Raw genomic sequence first — 24,535 nt, forward strand, 5'->3', positions numbered from 1 at the left:
ATTATGTAACCCAGGATTGCATCAGCTTTTCTGGCAGCCACTTAACAGTCTCCACTTCAGATCAATCTATTGCCCACACAACAGGCTGTTTTTCCGATCCAAGGTTTTTGTTTTTGTTTTTTTTAACCCTTTTATTATTTTTACTTTTTAATTTTTTTTAAATTTAAATTTTAGGTCGTTAACACAGTGGAGTTAGAATTTTGGGAGAATTCAGTGATTCCTCACTTACATACAATGTCCAGTGCTCGTTATAATAAGTGCCTTCCTTAATCACCCATCTAGCCCATTCCCCACCCTTTTTGATATTTATACTTACTGAATTTCACTTCATTATCACTTCTTTCCAGTGCTGATGAAGTCAATAAATGCCAAAAGACAACCTTTAAACACATTTGCAACAATGGCAGCATTGTTAAAATAATATAAAGCCTCCAAAATGGACAACTCACGTGTGTATACATTTGGGTAGGCTAAAATTCAGTCACTTTCATAGAATCAACACAGTCTATATTGATAAGAGGTATAAGCATACTGTTTAAAGCAGTGCTTCTGAAGTTTCAGTTACTTATATAGATGATGTCCATATATCATCTATATTTGTTTTTAAGTATCACATTTCCCCAGAGTCTAGTAGGTAGATGTACATTTTTTTCCTAATGCACAAAGACATGTATGTTTTACTCATGTTTCATTTCAAATACCACCAGTGTATGTTATATATACGTTTTGGCGAACATCAATTTATATATGTGGAAGTAACTGATAGCACAACAAAAAGAGATTGCCTCTGGATGTGGGACTGAAGGCTGGGGAGATTTGGTTTTTGGCAAAAGCACCTCTCTGATACATGGTTTGCTACCACACTGTCACTTTGTACACTGCCTGACAAAATAGACACAGAGTGTTCAAAAACAGATCTATATTTCATACCTTTTCCTACTGATTTTATCATTTCAGCCACATACTCATGTTGCTCAAAACTGACATTCATGGATGTTAATTCAAAAGTTTGAGGAAAAAAGACAGTTACCCACTGCAAAATGAAAACTTTCAATGTTTTATTTTTGACTGCAGCTGTTTACAGAAATATAGTTGCGAGTATACAAATGTTCCAATAGAAGCAAAATATCTTTTTAATATTTAACAAGTTATCACAGATAGCTAAAAACATAGATGCAAATGAAATTCCCCCACAGAACAAACTGAAAATATCTGGTGTCAGTGCTCTGAAATCCCAACTATGAAAGCCATATACACAAAAATGTAATCCTTATATCATTGCAGGACAATGGAAGAAGGCAGTTCAGTGGTTGACCAATGTGCTCAAGCAAAATACAATTAAAAAACTTAAATGGCAGAATGGTAGCTAAAGCACTCGAGAAAAGGTTAATGAAATATCTGCAGTATGTTAATTAAAAGACTAAGTAAAAGAAGTAAATAAAACTCAGTAAAAGTTGACCGAAAAAAGTAGGAATTACTTGGAGCTTACCAATTAGAAGGGAACAAGGTGAGCAGATACATTCATTAGCTCAAAAGAAATTAGCTCAATGTCACTGGAATCAGCTTGTAGCTACTAAAGGCATAAACACTTTAGTGCAAGACAGTTCTTAATTGGACACATTAGGCTGATTCCAAAGCCAATCTCAAACATCTGAGATGGTGTGTATGTGTGTGTTGTCCTGAGGTTCATTAGCTAAAATAATAAGCAACCCTATATAAACTATTTCAAACTATTTCAAATTACTTCTGGGGAAAAAAAGAGAGCAAGGATGATATGGTTAAACACGGGGCTTTTAAAAGAAAAGAAACACTCTAAGTTGGAGTCAAATAGAATTGTGGTAGAATTCTTTGGATACAGGAATATATTACGCAATAAAGTGGGGAAGAGGTGGGAAGGGAACAAGAAAGGAGGAATGTACCTAGAGCATCTCCCCACAGTTTGCCTATGTACTGCCAGCACCAAGGTTTGTAGAGTAAGCCACTTATATTTCCACTGCTAGTATTAAGCAAAGACAGCAGTGGTGACTTTTATAAAATTTTATTTTATTTTTATTTTGAATGTGCATTTTTCTTCCATGAGTTGATTAATTGGGTGATTTGTAAACAGTGGAAGGAAGATTACAGCAATTATGGAGGTGCTGAATTACACATGGAGACTAAAATGAATGGATAAATCTACTTATCTTGTTAGTTTATATTTACCATGAAGCATACGATTGAGAAGGGAGAAATGCCCAGATTATATAATGCACTATCTTGTCCAATATTTATTTTAGTAAATAATGCTTGTCTGAAGTATAAGTTCTGAGAACAGCTATATCTCTACTGCATCAGTTCTCATACAAACCAAGCTACTTTTAAATAAGTTTTATCTATTTAAAAAAAGAAATTAAATAAATAAGGTGCTTTGTGACCTGGCTAGCCATCTTGTTTAATATCTCAGATACAAATCTAAATACAAGGAATGATGTTCTGAAAGTTGGTCTAGCCAGACCAAAATTGTGGTCTGCTGGTAAAGTAAGAGGCAATGAAAAGAAAGCTTGTATTATCACTGCCCACAATGTACCCATTTCATGGATAAACAGGAGACTTTAGCACCCGTCAATTGTTTTAGCTATTTAAATATCTTAACAATTTAAAGAAATATAGAAGATTGCACCTATGTATTTAAATCAGTCATTTAATGTAAACTTTTTTAGTAAATGGTAGGAAAATGCCAAACTAAGTTAACTGAATTATCAATAACTAAATTATTTATGTACACAAAACATATTATATTTCTACAGGCAGTACTAAGAATAAATTAACATTGCCAATAAATGATTATGGATAACCGGGTTAAGCTGAATTTACATAAAGAACAATATATATAACTATTTGTATGAATTGGGGGAAAACCTTTCTAGATTTTACTGTATAACATTTATACCAGTGGTTTTCAAATTGAGCATACATCAGAATCACCTGGAGGGCTTGTTAAAACACAGATTGCTAGGCCCCATGCCAGAGTTTCTAATTCAGTATGTCTATGATAGGGCCCAAAATGTGCATTTCTAACTAGATCCCAAGTGATACAGATGTTGGCTGGTGGGCTGAGGACCATACTTTGAAAACCACTGGTTTACACTATTTATGTAGAAACTATATACTACAACGTTTTTATAAACATGACATAAAAAAATACTGGAAGAAAGCTGGTTTTAATTAAGTCTCAAACATATAGATTAGCAAGCTGAACATTTAATATTTCTAAAATGATTTGCTGAAGTGTAATCATTTCTTCACATAGTCAAAGTCTTAAGTCCTACTATAGTCCTACTATATATAGTCCTACTATAGTCATTTTAGAAAATATTCATATAACACATTTGGATAGCTGGCTATCCAAAATAAAAAGGGACATAAATAGTTAAAATGTATTTATTAAGAAGGAATCATCACTATACAGCATTCTTGACTTCTTTGGAATGATTAAAGTGCATAATATCATTAGGGTATTAAGAATATTGCATAAAAGGTTTGCAGTCTTCAGAGCCACTAAGTAAAAGAAATACATAGGGAAAACAGCTCTATGCCAAAGCTACTGCTCTCCTGCCCTCTTGTTAGGCACCCACCACTGCAGTAAGGAACTAGAACTAGAATGGAGGCAAAATTGACAAAAACCAGAGGGACACTTAATCCAACTGTATCTTGTTGGAAGGAATCATTATCTTAGTCCTAGAGGGATTCCAATATAACTACTTTATTTCCTTGGACACTATTTTTCATAAAGATTACGAAGGTTCTGACAGACAAGAGGAGCACTACAATGAATTACATGGCCTTGTCTAGTTAGAAAAGTTGACATTACCAGGTTTTACCTAAACTATGTTAGTGATTTTCATCCGTCTAGTAAGATCAGAGAAGATGCTTTAAATACTTCCTTCCTGAAATTTAACTACAAACATTTGTGTACATGGAGTCTCACAGATAATAAAATTTTCATTAGCATTCAGATAGGACCTATCATTACTTGGTCAAGATGAAGACATATGTAGATAATTTATATAAAGCCCAAACAGTGTAATTCTATAATCTATTACTTACCCTCCCTCAGAGGAACAATTCTAGCAATGTAACTTCTCTGTTACTCTAAGCCAAAGGGAGAATCCTAGGGAAGTTACTTTCTATGATGAATGAAAAATAGAGAAAAGAATGGACTAAATGAAAAAATTGAAGTTGGGGCCTAGCGAAATCATTTGTGTATTTGTTTTTGGCAACAGTGTAAAATGAAATTACAAGAAAGGGGCACTCTCATGGTAAAAAGGCACTTTTCCATAAGCATTTGATCTAGATATAAAATATTATTTAAAAAAAACTTCCTGAAAGAGAAAGTGGAATAAAGATACAATTTTATTAATGAAGGAGGCTAGAATGGCATGAAATCAAGGGGGATTAAATACGTGATTAGAGCACTGGGACAATTCACACAAGTGACATTGTAGATGTTACTCTGATATTTACTGCATTATGAATACAAATTATGTCCATGACTTAGTTCTAGTGACACAAATAAGCAGAAGAGAAAACTTCTTTTTAGTATGTAACAAGATTCTACTAACCTAACTTACTAGGGCTATGTACTCTGAGTTATTTTTCTAATAAAGCTGATCTATACAGTCTCCCCACTGAGTCCCTCCTTATAACCAAATGTGTGCATATACAACATGGCTGCACTGGGTAGGGATGAAGCCTGTGGTCACGAAGTAAAGCTAACAGGCCTCACATAATTTTCAATGAATTAGAAAAAAATTCAATTAGGAACCAGGTATTAGAACAGAAATTTTCATCAGAACAATGAAAAATTCTCAAATTACTCCTAGTATTTATAAGCCATGTTTAATTTGAGGCTTTGATTATTATAGCATTTAACTCTAGTCTTTAATTACTGATCTGTCTAAAACATTTAACTTTTCCAAAACAACTGTCCAAAACAGTTTAAATGGTCAAAAGGAATCATTATCTTAGTCCTAGAGGGACTCTGATACAAATTCTTTCTCATTTCCTTTGACACTATTTTTCTAGGCAGATTAGCTGAAGTTCTGATGGACAAAAAATGCACTATAATGAACTTCTCAACTATAGCATATACAGTATTACCAAAAAAGAAAAAAGAAAGGGAGGTCCTTCATTAATTCTGCTCTTATAATAAATAGTTCTTTAAAAACCTGTTCTAGGGAGAATGGCAAAAATAGATTTGCACTGACTAAATAACAGCATGATACTCTAATTACAAAGGTAATATGATAAAGCTCAGTAGCAAATATGACTTCTAGTTATCTTCTCCCACGTTGGTGTGGATTTATAATGGAATGACAATAAAGAGTAACACACACATACACACACACAGAGTAAGTTAGAGAGAGACAGATAAGCTCCAAGCATTAAGGTGAGTTGCTAAAAGAAAGAGCAATTGAATGTAACAATATAAAGGAATAAAAGAGGTTCATAGTTTATTTAGGTCCTTCTGCCATAAATAAATTTAATAAATTGTTGCTTCCAAGGCCTTTGCTGGCTCATGGAGTCTATCCCATATAATTTGTAACAGTAATCTGGAAGTTGTATTATTATTAGCACAAGTATCAACCACTGACCACTGAGCTAACTCTTCAATAAGAAGACAAATGTTTTTTGTAACCAAATATTCAGAATGCTGTACTTAACATTGACCTTTAGGGGTAAGGAACATTTAACAATGGTAAAAAAAAAAAAAGAAAAAATCATTATCAAATAAGAATATGGTAGCATAGCACAGCCCTTGTATAAATAACCACAAAATTTATGAAAATAAAAATTGGGTTTTCTGCTCCATCCAATCAAGCCACTACAGTTCAGGTGTATGTTCTGTTCTAAACTTAGATGCCATAAAACAGAAAATTGGTCCCTGGTGACTTGGCATTGGCAATCAGCATTTTACAATGATAAGCCTCTGGCTAAACAACAGAACAGAAGTCAGCACACAAGCCAGTCTTCTTGCCACCACTTCATCCACAGAGCAGTGTTAACAAACATTCTAATTGGAACCTGGTGAACAAACAGACTTCCTGAGTCTCCTGTGTAATCTCTTAGAAAAAAAGTCAGAAAACTCAGAAATAAACGTATTTTATTTCTACTTCCTATTTTTATACCTGCTGGGTAAGCTACCTCTTTATACCTCTGCAGTTAGAGTTTTACATTTTAAAACTGAAGCACTGGATTGTGTGGCTGGTCCTTCTTATAACCTGAACTATATTGGGTAATTTTTCCTGATGGGTGGGGAGAGATGACGTATTGAGGAAAATGCTTTTGGTTCAGAGAATTTATAAAGTAGCTCTGGATATTACAAGATGGGGAAAATGTTATTAAAATTACAAACATGGGTATTTTTTTAGTGTCATTATAAATAAAAGGCATAGAATACAGAAAGCCAATTAATAATAACAATAACAACAATAAAATATTAAATATATAGTGAGCAAGGACTGAATGGCTCATTCTCGTGAAACACCATTTGACACAACTGCCTAGGTGGGTTTCCTTACTCTGACATCTTGCCGAGCGAAGACCCAGCAAACACACAGTAAGCTGCCTCTAGCCCACTGATAGCATCAAGGAACTGCCCGATGGAATGGCCACAGATGAACAGGTCATTTGTTTCAAAAGATACTTAAATACTCAATAAAGACATAACAAACCCCCCCTCACTGTTATCAGACGCCACGTTGTGGTAGAACATCAGACAAACTCACAAATTTACCACAAAAATGTGTGGCAAAAAAAGAATAGTTTATATATATGTATATATATAAATTTCTATATTTATGCCAATGTACTCACTCAGTACAAATAGCAAAATAGTATACCATTTCCTAAATACAAAATATAGCTTTCCAAAAAAATGAAACACACATTAGATATAAACCATCCAAAACTTGAACGATTGAAAACTGTATTCAAAAGTAAATGACCCAGAGTAGGTCTCTTTCTGAAAAGTTCCCTTCATATCGGCAAGAAGCCTGTACTACTGAAAACGTAATTCAATGCCTCTCAATCAGAGAGAGAAAGAAAGAAAGGGTTGGGGTGGAGGGAAGAATATAGAAGAACAAATCAGAAGAAGAGCACATCTGAAGAACCAAGGAAGACCACAAAAAGGGGGAAAAATCTGGCTGTATAAACAAAACCAACACCACAATTCCACAAAGTTCAACTAAATGTATAGGATAGAAAAAAATTAAAAAACAAACAAACAAAAGTAGCCTTTGACAAACAATTAACAGGCTATTTTTTTGTACACTTAAAAAAAATAAATGAAACGGACATGAATACCAAAACATCTTATCTACAGATAGAAGCCACACACAATTTGGCCTTAAACTGTATTAACAGCTTTCTACATGCCAAAAGGAAAATAAGACATAAGCATGTGTCCAGACAATAGGTTGTAGTGAGAAGCAGGCATCCCATGGGTGGCAAGAACACCCAAAACTGTATAACTAATGCTACAACTGCAAATTCTGGAGTGTGTAATTTTGCTCTCTATAGATGTAACACAAGTTAATTCTTCATTTTAAGTCAATGACATGACCCTGTAAAGCCTAAGGCTTGTGGGAACCATCAGGTAAGTGACCACTTCAAACTGTAAAGCACTGAGGTGACAAGTGAATTACACTCTCTGCAGTTCAGGGAGAAGTGATGTTTCAAGAAATTTGTTTGCCTTTTTATTTTTTTTTTAAATGTAAATGTATACTGCTTTCTATTAGAGGGGAAAATTTGAAGACTTCAGAACAGCACCGTTCATGGAAAAAAATGCATTGTTTCTTGTTTCTCAGGAATCAGCTCCCCTCATTCCTGAGAGGGTGGCCCCCGCCCCGCCTGTGCTGCAGGAGTTGCTGGGTTACCCCAGACCAAAGTGGCCTTTTCCTTTAAGTTGCTACAGGGTCACAAAGCTAGTATATTACTCATTGTCTAAAATAAAGTGAGAAGAGGAGAATAATATAAATGATGATAAAAAAGGGAACATCGGTCCACTACGGGGATCAGAAGAAAACACTCAAATTGCTGTGTCAGTTCAGTTTTAACTGCTGAAGGAGGATATCAGAACATAATTTACCACATATTATCCCCTTCATTTTTTGATAGAGCAAGATAATTTTTTTTTGCACATTTATGGCTAAACCCCTTAAGAGAAATGCAGAAAATTAGCAACTCTCGGAAAAAATAAAATCAATAGCATTTCAGCTCTTCCTAGTTTGTGTGCTGTCTGCCTTTTGTGATAAAGATGCCTCTTAACTGTGCAGAGCTCTTAATACAGCTACTTGTTAGAATGTTACCCCTTCAGTTTCTCCATAAAAACTGACAAAAGATTCCTTCACTTTGGCCAATAGCCGTGCTTCTTATATGGAAGAATCACAGCCTTAGTTTTAGTTACTATGTGACCTTTCCTTTTTCAAAAGCCATTACTTCACTAAAACGACGCAGGAAAGAAAATATGAATGAAGAACAAAAGTAAACATGACATTCTGAATTACTCTCTAATAGCAATAATAACTGAGCAGTCCAGCTTTCGGATTTAAACTGTACTTTTAGAGAAATAGCGCCTAGGAAAATAGCAACAATTAATTCTGTCAGCTGGAAACTCAAATAGATTCTCAGTCATTACTGTTATTAGGAATATAAAATATGAAGATGTTAACAATGGTGGCTAATTACTGCAACAGGCAGCATAGGTGTGCTCTTTTGCAGTAAAAGTAAAATCTATCCATTTACTCAATCACAGTTTTTCATACTCTTGTTTTGTTTTTAAAGTAACAGTTCAAAAATCCTCATGGAATCACATGATCTCAGGACATCTTGGAATCAGAATTTTCTTCATGGAATTTCTAAAAAAGAAGGAGAAGTTGAATATAACTCACTAGGGAGGGAAGCATTTAGAAATTTCCCATTACCTTGAATGACCCCAAAGTATATTACAATACCATAAATGATACCTCATCATATTTATATTTCCACAGACTTTTCTGACTCAGTATTTCTGGAGGAAGGGAGAAATGAGATGTAACTGTATCTAACATATAGTATGTTCCTTGGATGTTCCATCATTCCATGGCAAAGAAACTTGGATTGCCTGGTATTAACAACAGGACTACGAGCTATCATTTGAGTAATTTATGCAGATCGAAAAAATACTACCTTGTGAGAAAGCTATATTTCAAAAGAGTAGGGTTTAAAGAGTGGTATTATTTAAGCCCAAATCTGGTAAGAATAATACAATTTATTGATGCTTCTCAATAAAAAAGCCAAAATGTTGTACTTACTCATCCAGTTAAAAGGTGCCAGTCAAGCTGTTCCCTTGGTTTTGCAATGAAACAAGCAAATCAATCTTTTCAATGTTCTGGTTGGCATTTATAGAGGATGCTAGTGAAGAATTCTCTGGCATTTGCTGAGAAAGAAGTGTTGTCACAGGAGGCTGACCCTCATTCTGGGGTTGGCCTGGCTGACTTATGGCCATCAACTGATCTGGCAATGTAGCTGGTCCAGAAGTTAAAAGCTGACTACAGTCTGCAGAGACATTTAAAATAGAGAAGCTACCTGATTAGTTACTTTCCATTAATATTTATAAGAAGATATTTATTAGTTGCTGGGGGAAACTGATTATTGTGCCTACCCAATATAGAACTAGAAGGAAGGCACCTGACAGCCCCATAAAAAGGTTCTCACCGAACAGTACTGGACTTCATCCCAGGTCTCCTCTAAGTGGTATACAACTACAACTTTGCTTCGTTAATCCTAAGTAAGTCCTACACATTTTCTTCGGTATATAAACATTAAAGATGAGTTTTTACCTCCTTGGAAACTACTTATTTTAATTGGCAGAGATATTTTCTGTCATTCTTACTTCATTTTCCTTTCAAGTTTATAGCTTAAAATGGCAAACACCTTCATTTACATTCATGACCACATTTAGTCCTCCCATTATCCTTTTTTGAGTAAGTAGATAATATTACCACCATTTAAGATGTGGAAATTGAAGCTTTTGTAGGTCATGTAACTTGTCCATGATCTCACAGTATATAAGTAGTATAGTTGGAACTTGAACTCAGTTCTAAGTACACTCTGTGCTCTTAAGACCCCTGTGTTTTGCTTCCTTTTAGTAAAAATAATAATCTGACCATTTCAATCAATAACATTTAAGAAATAAGAAATCAGAAAGAGTTTCTTACTATTTTGAATGCCAAATAAGAACATTCCAGAAGTCTGTTGAGATGAGCCAGGAGAATTCTGTAGTTGGTTCATTGTGCCTCCAGTAGTGTTATGAAATAAAGCAGCCTGTGGTTGAGGTGAAGATGTGGCTCCTTGGATTCCAGGCATGTTGTTCTGAGGAGAATAAAGAGGAGACTGCTGCATGTCTTGTTGGTTCATACTGGTCTGCAAAGCAGACATGGATGCTGGAGAGAGGAACAGTGTTACTTGCTGCTCTTGCGAACTGGGTGACCCTTGGACCAACTGAATCTGAGGAGAACTATGGAACAAGGAGGTCTGTGGTGACTCAGACTGGGTAGGGCCTGGGTTCTGAAGAGAGGAAACTGTAGGCTGGTTCTGAAATTGCATGGGCTGCTGCTCTTGATTCATTGGGGCCATATTATTTTGTTGGTGAAAGATGGATTGGTTCTGTTGCTCCTGATTAGCCATTGGATTTTGACTTGGGTTGAACATCATGTTTGGTGGTGGCTGCTTCTGAGATGTCATTGTGGCCATGGTATTCTGATTACTGAACAAAATGCTCTGCTGCTGCTGTTGCTGCTGTTGCTGCTGCTGCTGCTGTTGCTGCTGCTGCTGCTCCTGGGATGGAGAGTTACTCTGGATAGCGACTATTGAGTGCTGTGACTGGAAGATCGGTCCTTGTTGGTTCTGAGGCATTGGATTAGGAGGCAGGGAGCCCAGGGACACCTGAGGCTGGAACATACCTTGCTGGGAGGGTTGTGCCTGTTCCTGAGAAAGCATAGGGGTCTGGATGTGTGATATTGGAGCCTGCTGTTGGAAAGCAGCTTGCTGCTCAGTGTTAGATGTTGACTGAAGTGGAGAAATTGAGTTTTGAGCTGCAAAAAATGAAATCTGTTCTTCTTGGGCTACTGTGTTACTTTGAAGATTATTCATTGGAGTCTGGGAAAGAAATAGGTTGGCTGACTGCTGGTCTTGAGGAACAGAAGAGCCCTGCAGCACAGCCATGGAACTCTGAGAGTGAAACATTGGAGGCTGCAATTGTTCAGAGGATGTTGTAGAAGTCTGACTGTGGACAATAGGACTTGGACTGTGAAAAATAGAACCTTGAGTTTCCTGGGAAAGGTTCTGAGCATCAGCAATAGGATTCTGAGGATGAAAAAGTGGAGCCTGTGAATGAGAAGACTGTTGCAAAAAATTCCCAGATTGGAGGGACATCATCTCATTACCTTGCTGGAATAAACCATTACCTTGTTGCTGAGTACCATTATTCTGCACACTCATCATACTTTTCGTAGATGAAAAAAGGTTAACTTGAGGTTGACTGTCCCCACTATGTTGCATTTGGACCATGGTCTGAAAGACACTGTTCTGAATCTGCTTTGCTTGTGCTCCAGTTTCTTCTCCATCTCCTGAACTTGATGTCTGAAACATGGTAGTGCCAGGGGTTGCAACCTGCTGTGTGGTGGTTGTAGTAGTTTCATTTCCAGAAACTGCAGGTGGAGAAGAAAACAATTCACACTGCATTTGCATGTCTTCATTGGTAGATAATGCACTCATCATGTGAGAAGTCTGCTGGTAAACTGGAGATTGCTGAAGGTTCCCATTTGCTGACGCAGGTGAAGGAAATAACTCGGACTGGATCTGGGCAGCTGCCTGGCAGATACTCTGCTGCATCTCCATCACCATCGCAGCTGATGATTCCATTACTTGTTGCTGCTGTTGTTGCTGCTGTTGACTGGATAATGTGTTCTCAGTCGGTGGGTGAACACTTTCGGCTCTTCCAGCGATTAAATTATCTGGTCTAGTATGGACTGCTGGCTCCGTTGAGGAAAATATTCCAGGGCTTACACTATTTTGAATTTGACTGACTTGTTGAAAAATGTCTGCACTAAGCTGTTCTTGAACATTCTCATTACCATCTGGAGCAGAAAATAAAACTGAAGATAACTGTTGTTGTGCCTCTAAAACTTGTTGGACCAAGTCAACATTTCCACTGCTGCCACTAGCAGTACTGCCTGTAAAACTTCCGGCTTGCAAATGCTGAATTGTATTCTGTAGCTGACTCACGCTATTTGGTGATGGGAAAATATTGGATGAAATCTGCTGCTGTAAAGTCTGCGCTTGTTCTTGTAGTGGTGACTGCTGCTGTTGCTGGGATGACTCAGTCAGGTGTGACAAATTAACCACTGTACCATCTGATTGCAGTACTTCTCTAGTTGGAGTTTCTCTGGTCTGAAACTGGGTAGCCTGCTGCAGTAGTGCATCACTGTTGGGCAGCTGATTAGAAGCAGAAACTGCTGGAAAGGTACCAGGCTGTGAAATGTCCTGTGTTTGGATAGTTGTCAGGGTCTCTGGGTTGTATGTCTTGGGTTGAATCTGCTGCTGCTTTTCATTTTCAGAAGGTAAGTGGGAAGATGATGATGATGAAAAAGACCCATTTCCTGCTATGTTAGAGATATTTTCTAATGTTTGTTGAGTTGATCCAACTGTCTTTGTAGTCTAAAAAATAAAAATCCCCAAATAATATGTATATATAAACATCAAATTAGCTCATTTGATACTTCAAAAATTATTACTCTGAATACATATGTATATGCAGGACCAATTTTCCACTCTACATTGTTTTTTCATAAAATGTGTAAGACTAGGATTCTTGGTGACACCATATCTGTCATTATGATATTTCTTTAATAAATATTGTAAGCAAAGACAGTCAAAAAACTAGAATAATCAGTTAGTTATTGATGTGCTAAGGACAGGAAGAACACATTAATTCTACAGTTCATGAATTAATAGTAAATTCAAAAATATCTCCATCTTGTGGATCATTGGTAACATTATAGGAGGGAAAGGAGTTAAGTGAAAAAGGGAAAGGGGGTTATAGAAAAAAACTGGGGAAAAAAAGAAAATAAAAATGTCTCCAATTCTGAAACTATTAAACTTGTACTTTCATGAATACCCCACATCCCATAGATCTAGCTAACATTAATCAATTCCTCCCTTATCAAGATATATTGGAAGTCACTTTGCAGGCTATTTTATTGGCATGTTAAAGCATTTATTCTGAAAACCAAAACTCATTAACTGCATCCAAAAAGAAACACATGTGAAAAAAAAAGTAAAAATAAAAGCACAAACATGGGGAAAAGAAATCAAATTAGCAATTTTTATAACTGAGAAGATGTGGGGCACTAGTCAATGCAGCTTACCTTAAAAATAGGGGAAGATCTTTTTTCTGCTGTTACTTCCATTGGAGTAACATCTTCACTCTTAATCATACTGCTTGATATGAGTGGAGTGATCAGAGCATTAGGAAGAATATTTACCTTATCTAAGTTACAACCAGTAGTTTTCATTGCTGTACACACACACACACACACAAAAAAAAAAAAAAAAGAAAGAAAACTTTAAAATCACTAACATCATTAATTATTTCATTCTATAATATGGTGATTCTTAGTCATGATTTAAATATGTCTATTTTTTGATGCTATGCTGGCAGCATAGGATATAAAAACTGATGTATCAAAATGTGTCTTCCGGGCACCTGGATGGCTCAGTTGCTTGAGTGTCTGGCTTTGGCTTCAGGTCATGCTCCTGGGGTCCTGGGATTGAGCCTGCCTCTCCCTCTGCCTCCCTTTCTCTCATGAATAAATAAATAAAATCTGGGACGCCTGGGTGGCTCAGCGGTTGAGTGTCTGCCTTCGGCTCAGGGCGTGATCCCGGGTCTGGGGATCGAGTCCCGCACTGGGCTGCCTGTGAGGAGCCTGCTTCTCTCTCTGTCTTCCAGGAATAAATAAATAAATAAAATCTTAAAAATAAATAAATAGATAAATAAATAAATAAAATCTAAAAAAAAAAAGTGTCTTCCCTTTTTTGAAGTAATAGTGGCTTGAGGACTCCTGATAGGAACCTGAGACTGGGTTGAATTCAACAAGGTTACTCAGTTCAATTATCAAGCTATATCCCTCAGGGCCCTTTCAAAGTACCATGAGTTACACTAATCAACATGATCACATATATTATAGCGTACAGCTTAGAAATCTCCAAATTAAAGCTACTCAATTACAACTCTCCTCTTAGAGCATGTGGTTAGTTGCCTGGCAGCATAAAATCAAAACATTTACCAATTAAACTTCCAAAGCAAAACCATCAAGTATTTTCCACTTTCTTTACTCTAGTTTGCAGGAATAGTTACAGATTTATGCTAGGGAGAGTTAATACATAGCAGATAAGGTAGGTTCAACCATTTCATTCTATTTTTTCTCCTTGATCCCTTTTCTTCGACTTCTTTTTTGCCTCAAGTCTGTGTTACTGGCACTTAGTGGAGCCTACTGATACCACTAATGATAGTCTTCTGAACTGAATACCTAGCCAAATTCTGCACCCAGAGTATACCACTACTTTGAAACCCTGTGGAGAGAAATACAAAATCCCCAGAAGCATAGCTAATTAAACTTCTTAATGTGATACGGAGAAGAAATACTGGCTACAAAGAGGACTTTAAAATGGCATATGGTATATATGAATAGGATAGCTATCTTTGTAATAATTTGATTTAAAAATATTTGAAATTTTCTGGTCTTACTTCAACTTGTCTCACAACTAACTGGCTAGAAACAACTCCTATGGAAACTGATTATCTTGAGGGAGGGAAAAGTGCTCATTTAACTTTTGATATTTTATACTTTATTACTTTGAAAACTGGATCATTTACTCATGAGTTCTCAGACCTCTTTTCACCTAGATTCTAACAATACCAATACAATGCAACTCACAGTCCAAGTTTGACTAAGACAGAACTTCGGATCATGTACAAGGCAGGCATTTGAAAGTATTCTAGACCCATCTCACACGACAATTTGAAAGACCACTGGTAGTGTCCCAAGTTGATCCTGTAATACTCAGTTCCTATTCTTGCTTTTGAACTCTATTAGAAAGTGAACTCTATGAAGGCAGATTTTGTTGTTGTTGCCTGGTGCATAATGGATAACCAATAAATATTTGCTGAATTAATGAAGAAATTAATAAATGAATCTACTTTACCTTTGTCATAGTCAATTTAGTTCGCTGTGGATTATTTGGTTAATCTTACAGTACAGTGTTGCATATTTTCATTCTAGTATTTCTGACTTAAAAAGTTCAATATCTAAAGATAAACTTATATTACAGTTCAATGAGAAACTGTATATAAACATCCACTGACAAATAAATGCATTACCTACACAGTTACTGTTTAACATGTCTATATACAATTTTGCCCAAATTTACTTAGAGGATAATTCTTATTATCATAGTTTTTTTCCCCCTTCTGGAAAATGAGAACAGGTAGAACAAGTTGAGCAAGGGTCTTTAACATCTCCTAAGGAGACTGCTGACAAACAGGTAGGTCTACTAGTGTTGACTAACAAGAAAAGGACATTTTGTCTAATGCCCACGCAAAGATACAAGTCTATCTATAGCCATATGCACAAAATCTTTCTATGGCCAATAATAATTGAGGTTTCTGACAATCTGGTCTGTTTGTTGTTCTAGTTCTATATGAGCAGTAGCTGGAAACCTGTTGGTGTTACCCATAAGAATGGAAAGCCTTCCCTGAACTCCCTGGTGTGGGTGGCAAGGGATGCTGAACCTACAGAAAAGAAAACATTTTTCCTGGTATTTTCTCTAGTCTGCTGATACTATTGGGCTTCCCATTCTATTTCTGCTAGTGCTGCTAGAGGTGGGAAAGCACTTACATGGGCTACTTCTGCCCTGTGGTTGCTCAAGAACTTCGAGGTTAAGGTGGGCTCCTTGTCACTGGGTGAAGATTTGGGAGACCCTGAGTCTGGTTCACCTTCTGACAATGGGTTGCCTTCTGTCACTGGGTAGATGACTGGGAGACACTTGGCCTGGATCTTCTACCCTTAGGGGGAGGGCCAGGAGCTGTTGGGCCTGGGTCTTGCTTTGCTGCTGAGGGAAGGGCAAGGAGATGCAGGGCCTGCTGATGCCACCAGCACAGGTGGAAGGGCCTGTGTGCTACTGCCTGATATGAGGGAGGGGATGGGTTGGATCCCTGGGTTCTGCTGTTCCCACCCAGACAGACCGACCTGCTGCTTCTGGCTTATGTGAAGCCTGTATTCGGGACCTCTTTGGTTCTACTGTTAGTATATTGGGCCCACTGCTACTTGGCAGATGTGGTGTATGGGGTGAGTTAACCATATAGCTGTTGCTATTACAAATTTGAGTGGGGGATGTGCTAGTCCCCACATTTTGTTCGTGGATCAGCTGCTGTCATTAGATATGAGTCATCCCACTAAGACTCTGCTAGGCTTTGCCTTTCCTAGTCTTTGAGAGCAGGCTATTCATGCTTATTTATTGATTTATTCTTTCTGTCTGTGTAGGTTGCCAGTTCTGAGTTGCAGACTTCTCTGGTACCTAATTCAGATAAAATGGTAGATAAAAGAAAAACTAGGAAACTCACTTGGTGTCAATTATTTCCAAGGTATATTTAGAAAGGAGGGACAGGGAAAAATAAGTGTATACTATTATGTCCCAGAACCCACAAATATATCTTTAATGGACCTGTAAACAATATTAAATGGCTTGAGAGATGTCACCCTACTTTGCCTTCCTACATTCTCATTATATATTTATGATCCTTTACAAAATTTCAGGCACTGTTCCAGGTTCCAGTGATGACTAAGATGGATAAAGCCCTACTGCCTCGAAATTACATTTTAGTGAAGGGAGGGAAAAATCAAACATATGAAGTCTGTGTATTATGTAAGGGCTAGGGGAGAACTTTTAAGCCAATTCAGAAAACCCACAAAGTAAATAAGACAAACATATTTAACCATCCAAATATCAATGTGAATTTGTAAAGAATAATGGCATTGACAGTTTATGCCAACTTTTGAACTGTTCTCTCCATCTATGCCGAATAATCTTTGAAATTCAGAATAATTTTTATGGAAGTTTGTTATCAGCAAGCAGTATTTAGGTGGAGTACAAATATGTTTGTATAAATTAAGATTTATAGGGGAAGAAATAATAGAGTAAGAAAATACTCTATTGATTGAGTTGTTGATTAGAGTTGTGGAAGAAAATACTCTATTGATTGAGTGTTGATTAGAGTTGTGGAAGACATCTAAGTCACAAGCTCTATCAGTTACTAGCTGTGTGACCCTGAGGCAAATCACTTAACTTCTCTGAGCCTTGGTTTATTCACCTGTGAAATGGATTGAGATATGGTTCCTCCAAGCTTCTAAACCTTTGCATGTAGTTAAAACCAGTGAGAAAAGTATATGCTCTCAACTATTTTTCACTCATCCAGTGAAGCACTCCTTACAAAGCCGAAACTAAGAGAATGCACATCAATACAAGTTGACCCTTGAACAACATGGGGGGTTGAAGCAATGACCCTGCCATACTAGTTGAACATCCATATAGAACTTGACTCCCTCAAAACTTAACTGATAGCCAACTTTGACCAGATGCCTAACTGATAACATAAATAGTTGATTAACACATATTTTATGTATGTATTACACACGGTTTTCTTACAATAAAGTTAGAGAAAAGAATGCTATTAACAAAATCATAAGGAAACATGCTATATTGAAAAAATCTACATATAAGTGGACCTGCGCAGTTGAAACTTGTATTATTCGAGGGTCAATTAAACTTATCCCTGGGTCCTAATAAACCTGTATCACAGTCTTTGAGCCATCTTTCTAGAGTGTCTCCTCATGTCTACCTGTACCTACAGAGATACTTTCTGGAAATATGTTCTAGAAACCGTTAATAGTAGCTTACACTGCACACTTTATATTATTTAATTAGTTGTTTTTTGAAGATTTTATTTATTTGACAGAGGAGAAAGCACAAGCAAGGGGAGTAGCAGGCAGAGGCAGAAGGAGGCAGAAGCAGACTCTCCACTGAGCAGGGAGCCCAATGCGGGACTTGATTCCAGAATGCTGGGATCATGATCTGAGCCAAAGGCAGGTACTTAAATGACTGAGCCACCCAGGCACTCCTATATAATTTTTATTACTTTTGTGTAAAGGATACATACACAGTTGACTAAAACCAAAAATGAATCATGATACCTTGGCTCTAGATTTAATATCTCACTGAGTGAGCTGTGCAGTCATCCTCCTTACTCCCTACACACTTCCCCCAAACCCTAAGAAATTAGAAACTTATTTTAAAGCAAAAGTTTTCAATATCTTTCAATAATATACTTGGTATCAAGTTCTAAAGCTCAATGTAATTGATGGCTATTTATAAGAACGTTACTTAGAAGATTCCTGCCAGAACACAAATTTAAGTCATTTATGTTGCTCAGTCTTCATTATTAAAATATCTCTCAGCAACTTGGCATTACACTAATGCTCTGATTTCAAGAAATCATAAAAATAAGCCATATGTCAAAGAAAACTGTTGGTTCTGAAAGCTACTATTTTTATGTCGTTGTTCAGGAAATCTCCAAATAATGATATAAAATTTAAAATGACAAGTAAAAAATTTAAATCAATGTTTAGTATTCAATTTTCTATCTTTAAAAAAATTTTACCATGATTTGATAAAACTGTCAAAATCAGGTCTAAATTGTGAAAAACTAATAACATGTGTATGTGTTTGTTTCTTATCCGGTTTTTTAGCCTTTTAAGATTTTGATCAACTAAATCATTTATTACTAAGAATTAAGCATGACATTTACAACCTTTCAACCTTCAACTCATAATCTTATATTAGAAATTTCATGTTAAACTGGATTAGTGTCCCATTAGTATGATACACTATGAAAGTACCACCAAAAAATTCTGGAGAGGGATGCCTGGTGGCTCAGCGTTTGAGCATCTGCCTTCAGCTCCGGGTGTGATCCCGGAGTCTAGGATCAAGTTCTGCATCAGGCTCCCCATGGGCAGACTGCTTCTCCCTCTCTGTCTCTCATGAATAAATAAAATCTTTAAAAAAAATTTTTTTTGGATAAAAGCATGGATGGCAAAGTTGGCCAAAAAAAAAAAAAAAAAAGATCACAAATATCCCTGACTTTCTATACTGATTAATTAATTATGGTATTATTCATCTAATAAGCATGGTTTATCTTTTTATTTTTTAAAGATTTTATTTATTTATTCATGAGAATACACACACACACACACACACACACACACACAGAGGCAGAGACACAGGCAGAGGGAGAAGCAGGCTCCATGCAGGAAACCTGATGTGGGACTCGATCCTGGGTCTCCAGGATCATACCCCGGGCCAAAGGTGGCGCTAAACCGCTGACTTACCAAGGCTGCCCAATAAGCATGGTTTAAATAATTTTTGCTTAGATGTGTTACCTTACACACTAGAGCTCAACCTATCCTTCTGTTATTACTGGCTAAGTGACCTAGAGCACATTTTTAACCTTGGTTTCTTCACCTGTGAAATGAGAATAATAAATTACCTACTTCATAAAGTTTGGAAGATTAAATGAGATAGTGCCAGTAAAAAGTACGGCATATTGCCTAGCACTTAATATACATTTGATAAATGTGAGCTATGGTTATCCATTATATAGATTTGTAAATTTTCCTGTAGTTGAATCAGATAAACTTGGCTGTTTACTTACTATTGCAAAATCCCTCACTAATCTACTCTGGATGTGTTCATAGTCAGAAATTAAAATGGTAAGTTATGTACATGAATGCTGGATTTTGCTACTGATGATATTTAAAAACACATCATATTTGATTAAATATTTTTAATTTTAAGATTGGTTTTAACTCATGAATTTCATGGCAGAAAAATATAAATAATGGCTAGGAATTATAAAAATAAATCAATGGGGATTATGTAATTGACATCTCCATCTATAACGGCAAAAAAGCATCACCACTGAGTATCTAGTTGTGTTAGAAATCCCTTAAGAAAAAAAAAAAAATCTTGATTTTGGCCCCTCTGACATCCCAGGTATTACAGGCTGGGCACAGAATCAAGTCTGCAAGCTGGAAAAAAAAAAAAAAAAAAAAAAAAGAGAATGAAAGAAAAAGAAATTTACTCTGTGTTACATTATAACATCCTGAAGGTATCTTCATTGTTTCTTGGGGTTGGCAGGAGTAAATATGATGTCAGAAGGAAGGATGATAACAAGAAATCTTTTTTTTTTATTTAAGATTTTGTTTATTTATTCATAGAGACACAGAGAGAGAGAGAGGCAGAGGAACAGGCAGAGGGAGAAGCAGGCCCCCTATAGGAAGCCCGACATGAAAAAAAAAAAAAAAAAAAAAAAAAGGAAGCCCGACATGGGACTCGATCCCGGGTCTCCACGATCACACCCCAGGCTGCAGGCGGCGCTGAACCGCCGCGCCACCAGGGCTGCCTGATAACAAGAAATCTAAGTAAACTTTTTCAAAATAGTTCAAATTTCAGTTTCAAAATTTCAATGTCCAATATTAATTTTGGTAGCAAGAAGCTTTACAGACCCTATTTTACATAAATTATTGTATTTTATACTTTAACATTAGGGAATAAAAAACATCAGAAAAATCTCCTCTCCTCCAACATACGCTTTAAAAGAGTTTGTTCATATGGTGAATAACGGGAAATATCAAGTTGGGAAATAAGTCTCTGCATTCAGTAAAGTTAAACAAATGTTTATTTTGTGACATGGAGGGTACCCTGTTAAGTGTTCTAAGCACATAAGAAAAAACAAAATAGTAAGATTTGCCAGACAAAATAAATAGGATCACCTTTTTATAATTTTTGGAAAGAATGGACTTGGTACCTTTCATGGCCTCTTCAAAAGAGCAAGGTCTTGAAGGACTAGATATTTCTTTCTTCACATTTACATTCAAAGCACCAGCTGCTGCTATAAAAGCAAAACAAAAAGATTGATGTATTTATTTAAACTTTCCCTAAGAAAAAGGTGTATCCTAAAAATCTTTAATTGGAATATTTCCTATAAAATATTATTAAATTATTTTTTTAGCAGAAAATCTAAGCAGAGATGAGTTTTTATAATCACCAATCTATGCCCTAAAAACTCACCAACCAAATGGGCAGTAACATGCTCATGTATCAAAACAAGAAACAACAGCAACTTAAAATCCTTTTTGTAACAGTATTCACATTGACAATATGTGATGAGTAGAAGACTGATGTGAAACCTTTTTTTCTTCCCCTTTTTCCCCCCCTTCATGCTGGGCGTGGAGCCCAATGCAGGGCTTGAATTCACAATCTTTAGATCAAGACCTGAGCTGAGATCAAGAGTTGGATGCTGCACCCAGGTGCCCCAAGATGGATATAAAACTTTTAAAATGTATCAAATATATATTAACACCAGAATGAAAAAAATTCACCATTCATCTACATAAATGATTTATTAAAATAATACTGATTGAGAAATGTTAATCAATCAGTTGAACTAAATTAAAAATGTGATAAATATTTTTTATTTTTATCTGAACCTGGGTGGCTCAGCGGTTTGGCGTCTGCCTTTGGCCCAGGGCGCAATCCTGGAGACCCGGGATCGAGTCCTGTGTTGGGCTCCTGGCATGGAGCCTGCTTCTTCCACCTCCTGTGTCTCTGCCTCGCTCTCTATGTTTATCATAAATAAGTAAATAAATAAATAAATAAATAAATCTTTTTTAAAAAGTGATAAACAGAACCTATAACATTATGATTATTCCTTTTGTAAAGCCTTGGAAAAAATAATCTTTGTATATTATTAATAGAGAATTTCTAGACTATTACATCTAGTCATAGCAACTACAGCTACCATGGCAACTTTATTTTATTTTATTTTTTTTTTAAATTTTTATTTATTTATGATAGTCACACAGAGAGAGAGAGAGGGGGGCAGAGACACAGGCAGAGGGAGAAGCAGGCCCCATGCCAGGAGCCTGACGTGGGATTCGATCCCAGGTCTCCAGGATCACGCCCTGGGCCAAAGGCAGGCGCCAAACCGCTGCGCCACCCAGGGATCCCCATGGCAACTTTAAATTTAATGGACCTGAGAGTAGGGTTCAGTTCTAAAATGATAAATAGGGACACGCCTGGGTGGCTTAGAAGTTGAGTGTCTGCCTTCAGCCGAGGGTGTGATCCTGGGATCCAGGATCGAGTCCCACATTGGGCTCCCTGTGAGGAGACTGCTTCTCCCTTTGCCTATGTCTCTGCCTCTCTCTCTCTGTCTCTCATGAATAAATAAATAAATCTTTTTAAAAAATCTTTGACTTACTCAGAATGGGAACAGAATCACCTTATTTTCAATTTCTTTTAAATTTTTATCTTTATTTATTTTTAAGTAAAGTGTATACCCAATGTGGGGCTTGAACTAACAACCCTGAGATCAAGCATGGTGCTCTACTGACTGAGCCAGCCAAGAGCTCCACCTTATTTTCAATTTCTTATTTTTGATAGGACAATGTGAAATGATACTTATGAAGAGACTATAAAGAGCTAGTTAGTTGTGAATAAAAAGACAAAATGAACACATCTAAGAATGAAGTTAAATAACTTAGTGTGCTACACAGGAAGTCCAATGAATGACATATAGGGAACTGAATGGAAAAGAAATCCATAGACAGTTTTAAAGCATAACAATAATTCTAACAATTACAGACTTACCTATCATCCATCCATCTATCAATCTATCAATCTACCAATCTAGAGCTTGAGTGTGTGAGCAGGGTAGGGAATAGGAGAGGGAGAGAGAGAATCTTAAGAAGGCTCCACACCCAATGCAGAACCTGATGCAGGGCTTGACCTCATGACCCTGAGATTATAACCTGAGCAGAAAACAAAAGTTGGATGCCTAATCAATTGAGCCACCCAGGTACCCCAGCAACCACAGATTTAAAAATAGAAATCTTTGAAAACATTTAAATTTCAACTTTTAAAATCAAGTTTTAGTCAATTGTTGTTAGAGAAAAAAAAAAAAGTAATTATTATATCCCTCATTTCTTACAGAAATACCACTGCTGCGTCACTGCAAAAAATACCTGATGTGATTTATGTGTCTTCATAGAATGAAGTGAAAACTTTGGTGACTAACTGGCAAAGTTTTATGACCCTGCAAACTAAAAGCTTGGGAACATGCACATGAAGTATATTTTTTAGCTCTAGACTCAGAGCACTGTAGAGGAGCTTTATCTGGCAAAGCATGCAGAACCAGTTTATGTTCAATTGAACCCTTGCCCCAATCACATGTACCAAATATCCATGATCCCCGAATTTTCTGCATAACTATGTTAGACTATGAGTACAGTCTCAGATTTCCAAAGCAGACAGAGCTTGGAAGCACTGGTTGGTGCACAAAGGCCCTCTAGGTATAGAATGAAGCTAAGAAAGAAAAGAAGGCTACCAGACTGGGGAATCCTCCTTCCTTGTGTTGCCATATCTGACTTGGAACTCCCAAGCATTCTGATAATCCTAAATTCAACTCTCCTCTTTCAGGTTGGTATGAAGTACCTTGGTCAAATCAGGAGGATAGGACATATTAATTTGCTAGTTTAATTATAACTTTTAAATATTTAGGCAAGTAGTATAATAGTCATCATTTCTACAATACTGGGGTAGTCCTAGTTTTTGCTGTTATAATTATACACCACTGAATACTCAAATGTTTAACCACAGTCCCCAGATGAATCACAACAGCAATTGGTTTATCATGAGATAGTGCAAATTTTCTATAACCAAGTTTTCCTGAAAATCATATTCTCTCTCATGTATATCTGAAAAGATTATATTTCAGAAAACACAAAAAGTGAAATTATAGCAAAGTTCTTTTTAAAAAATATTTTATTTATTTATTCATGAGAGAGATAGAGGCAGAGACACAGGCAGAGGGAGAAGCAGGCTCCATGTAGGGAGCCCGACATGAGACTCAATCCCGGGACTCCAGGACCACACCCCGGACTGAAGGCAGGCGTTAAACCGCTGAGCCACCCGGGGATCCCCAGGAAAATTCTTTAATTAACTATATCATAAAGGCAGAAACTGAAGCATTAGGTCTTATTACAAAGTTTGCATAGTATGTATTTATTTGATTAAGAGATTCTGAGTGTAACTATTATCTATTGAAGACAAAATATGAAAGGAAAAACTTAAAAGAATAAACATGTTAATGATTGCCTAAATGTGGCCAAAGATAGCCAATTAGTGTATGCTGTTAAGCAGAAGACTTAAAAGCTGTTTTATTTGCCAATTTTTCAAAGGGAAATTTCTTTTTTTTTTTAAAGATTTATTTATTTATTCATGATAGACATAAAGAGAGAGAGAGAGAGAGAGGCAGAGGGAGAAGCAGGCTCCATGCCGGGAG

At 36.5% G+C, this 24,535-nt stretch overlaps 1 protein-coding gene across 7 annotated transcripts in view; it reads right to left on the bottom strand.

Annotated features, from left to right (window-relative positions):
- Positions 1-1,041: 1,041 nt before the first annotated feature.
- NFAT5 (nuclear factor of activated T cells 5) overlaps positions 1,042-24,535 on the bottom strand; it is a 122,346-nt gene continuing 98,852 nt past the window's right edge. For 5 of the 7 annotated variants that reach the window (XM_038538471.1, XM_038538469.1, XM_038538473.1 and 2 more), the window contains 5 exons: positions 21,002-21,085; positions 13,449-13,597; positions 10,239-12,738; positions 9,333-9,576; positions 1,042-8,897 (listed from right to left, as the gene is read on the bottom strand). In XM_038538471.1, the coding sequence (XP_038394399.1) occupies positions 9,341-9,576; positions 10,239-12,738; positions 13,449-13,597; positions 21,002-21,085 (2,969 nt within the window). In that variant the 3' untranslated portion in view covers positions 1,042-8,897; positions 9,333-9,340. The remainder of the gene's footprint in view (positions 8,898-9,332; positions 9,577-10,238; positions 12,739-13,448; positions 13,598-21,001; positions 21,086-24,535) is intronic. The other 2 variants (XM_038538472.1, XM_038538470.1) reach the window with 1 other exon arrangement.

This window comes from Canis lupus, chromosome 5 (assembly GCF_011100685.1).
Source record: "Canis lupus familiaris isolate Mischka breed German Shepherd chromosome 5, alternate assembly UU_Cfam_GSD_1.0, whole genome shotgun sequence".
Lineage (NCBI taxonomy): Eukaryota > Metazoa > Chordata > Mammalia > Carnivora > Canidae > Canis > Canis lupus.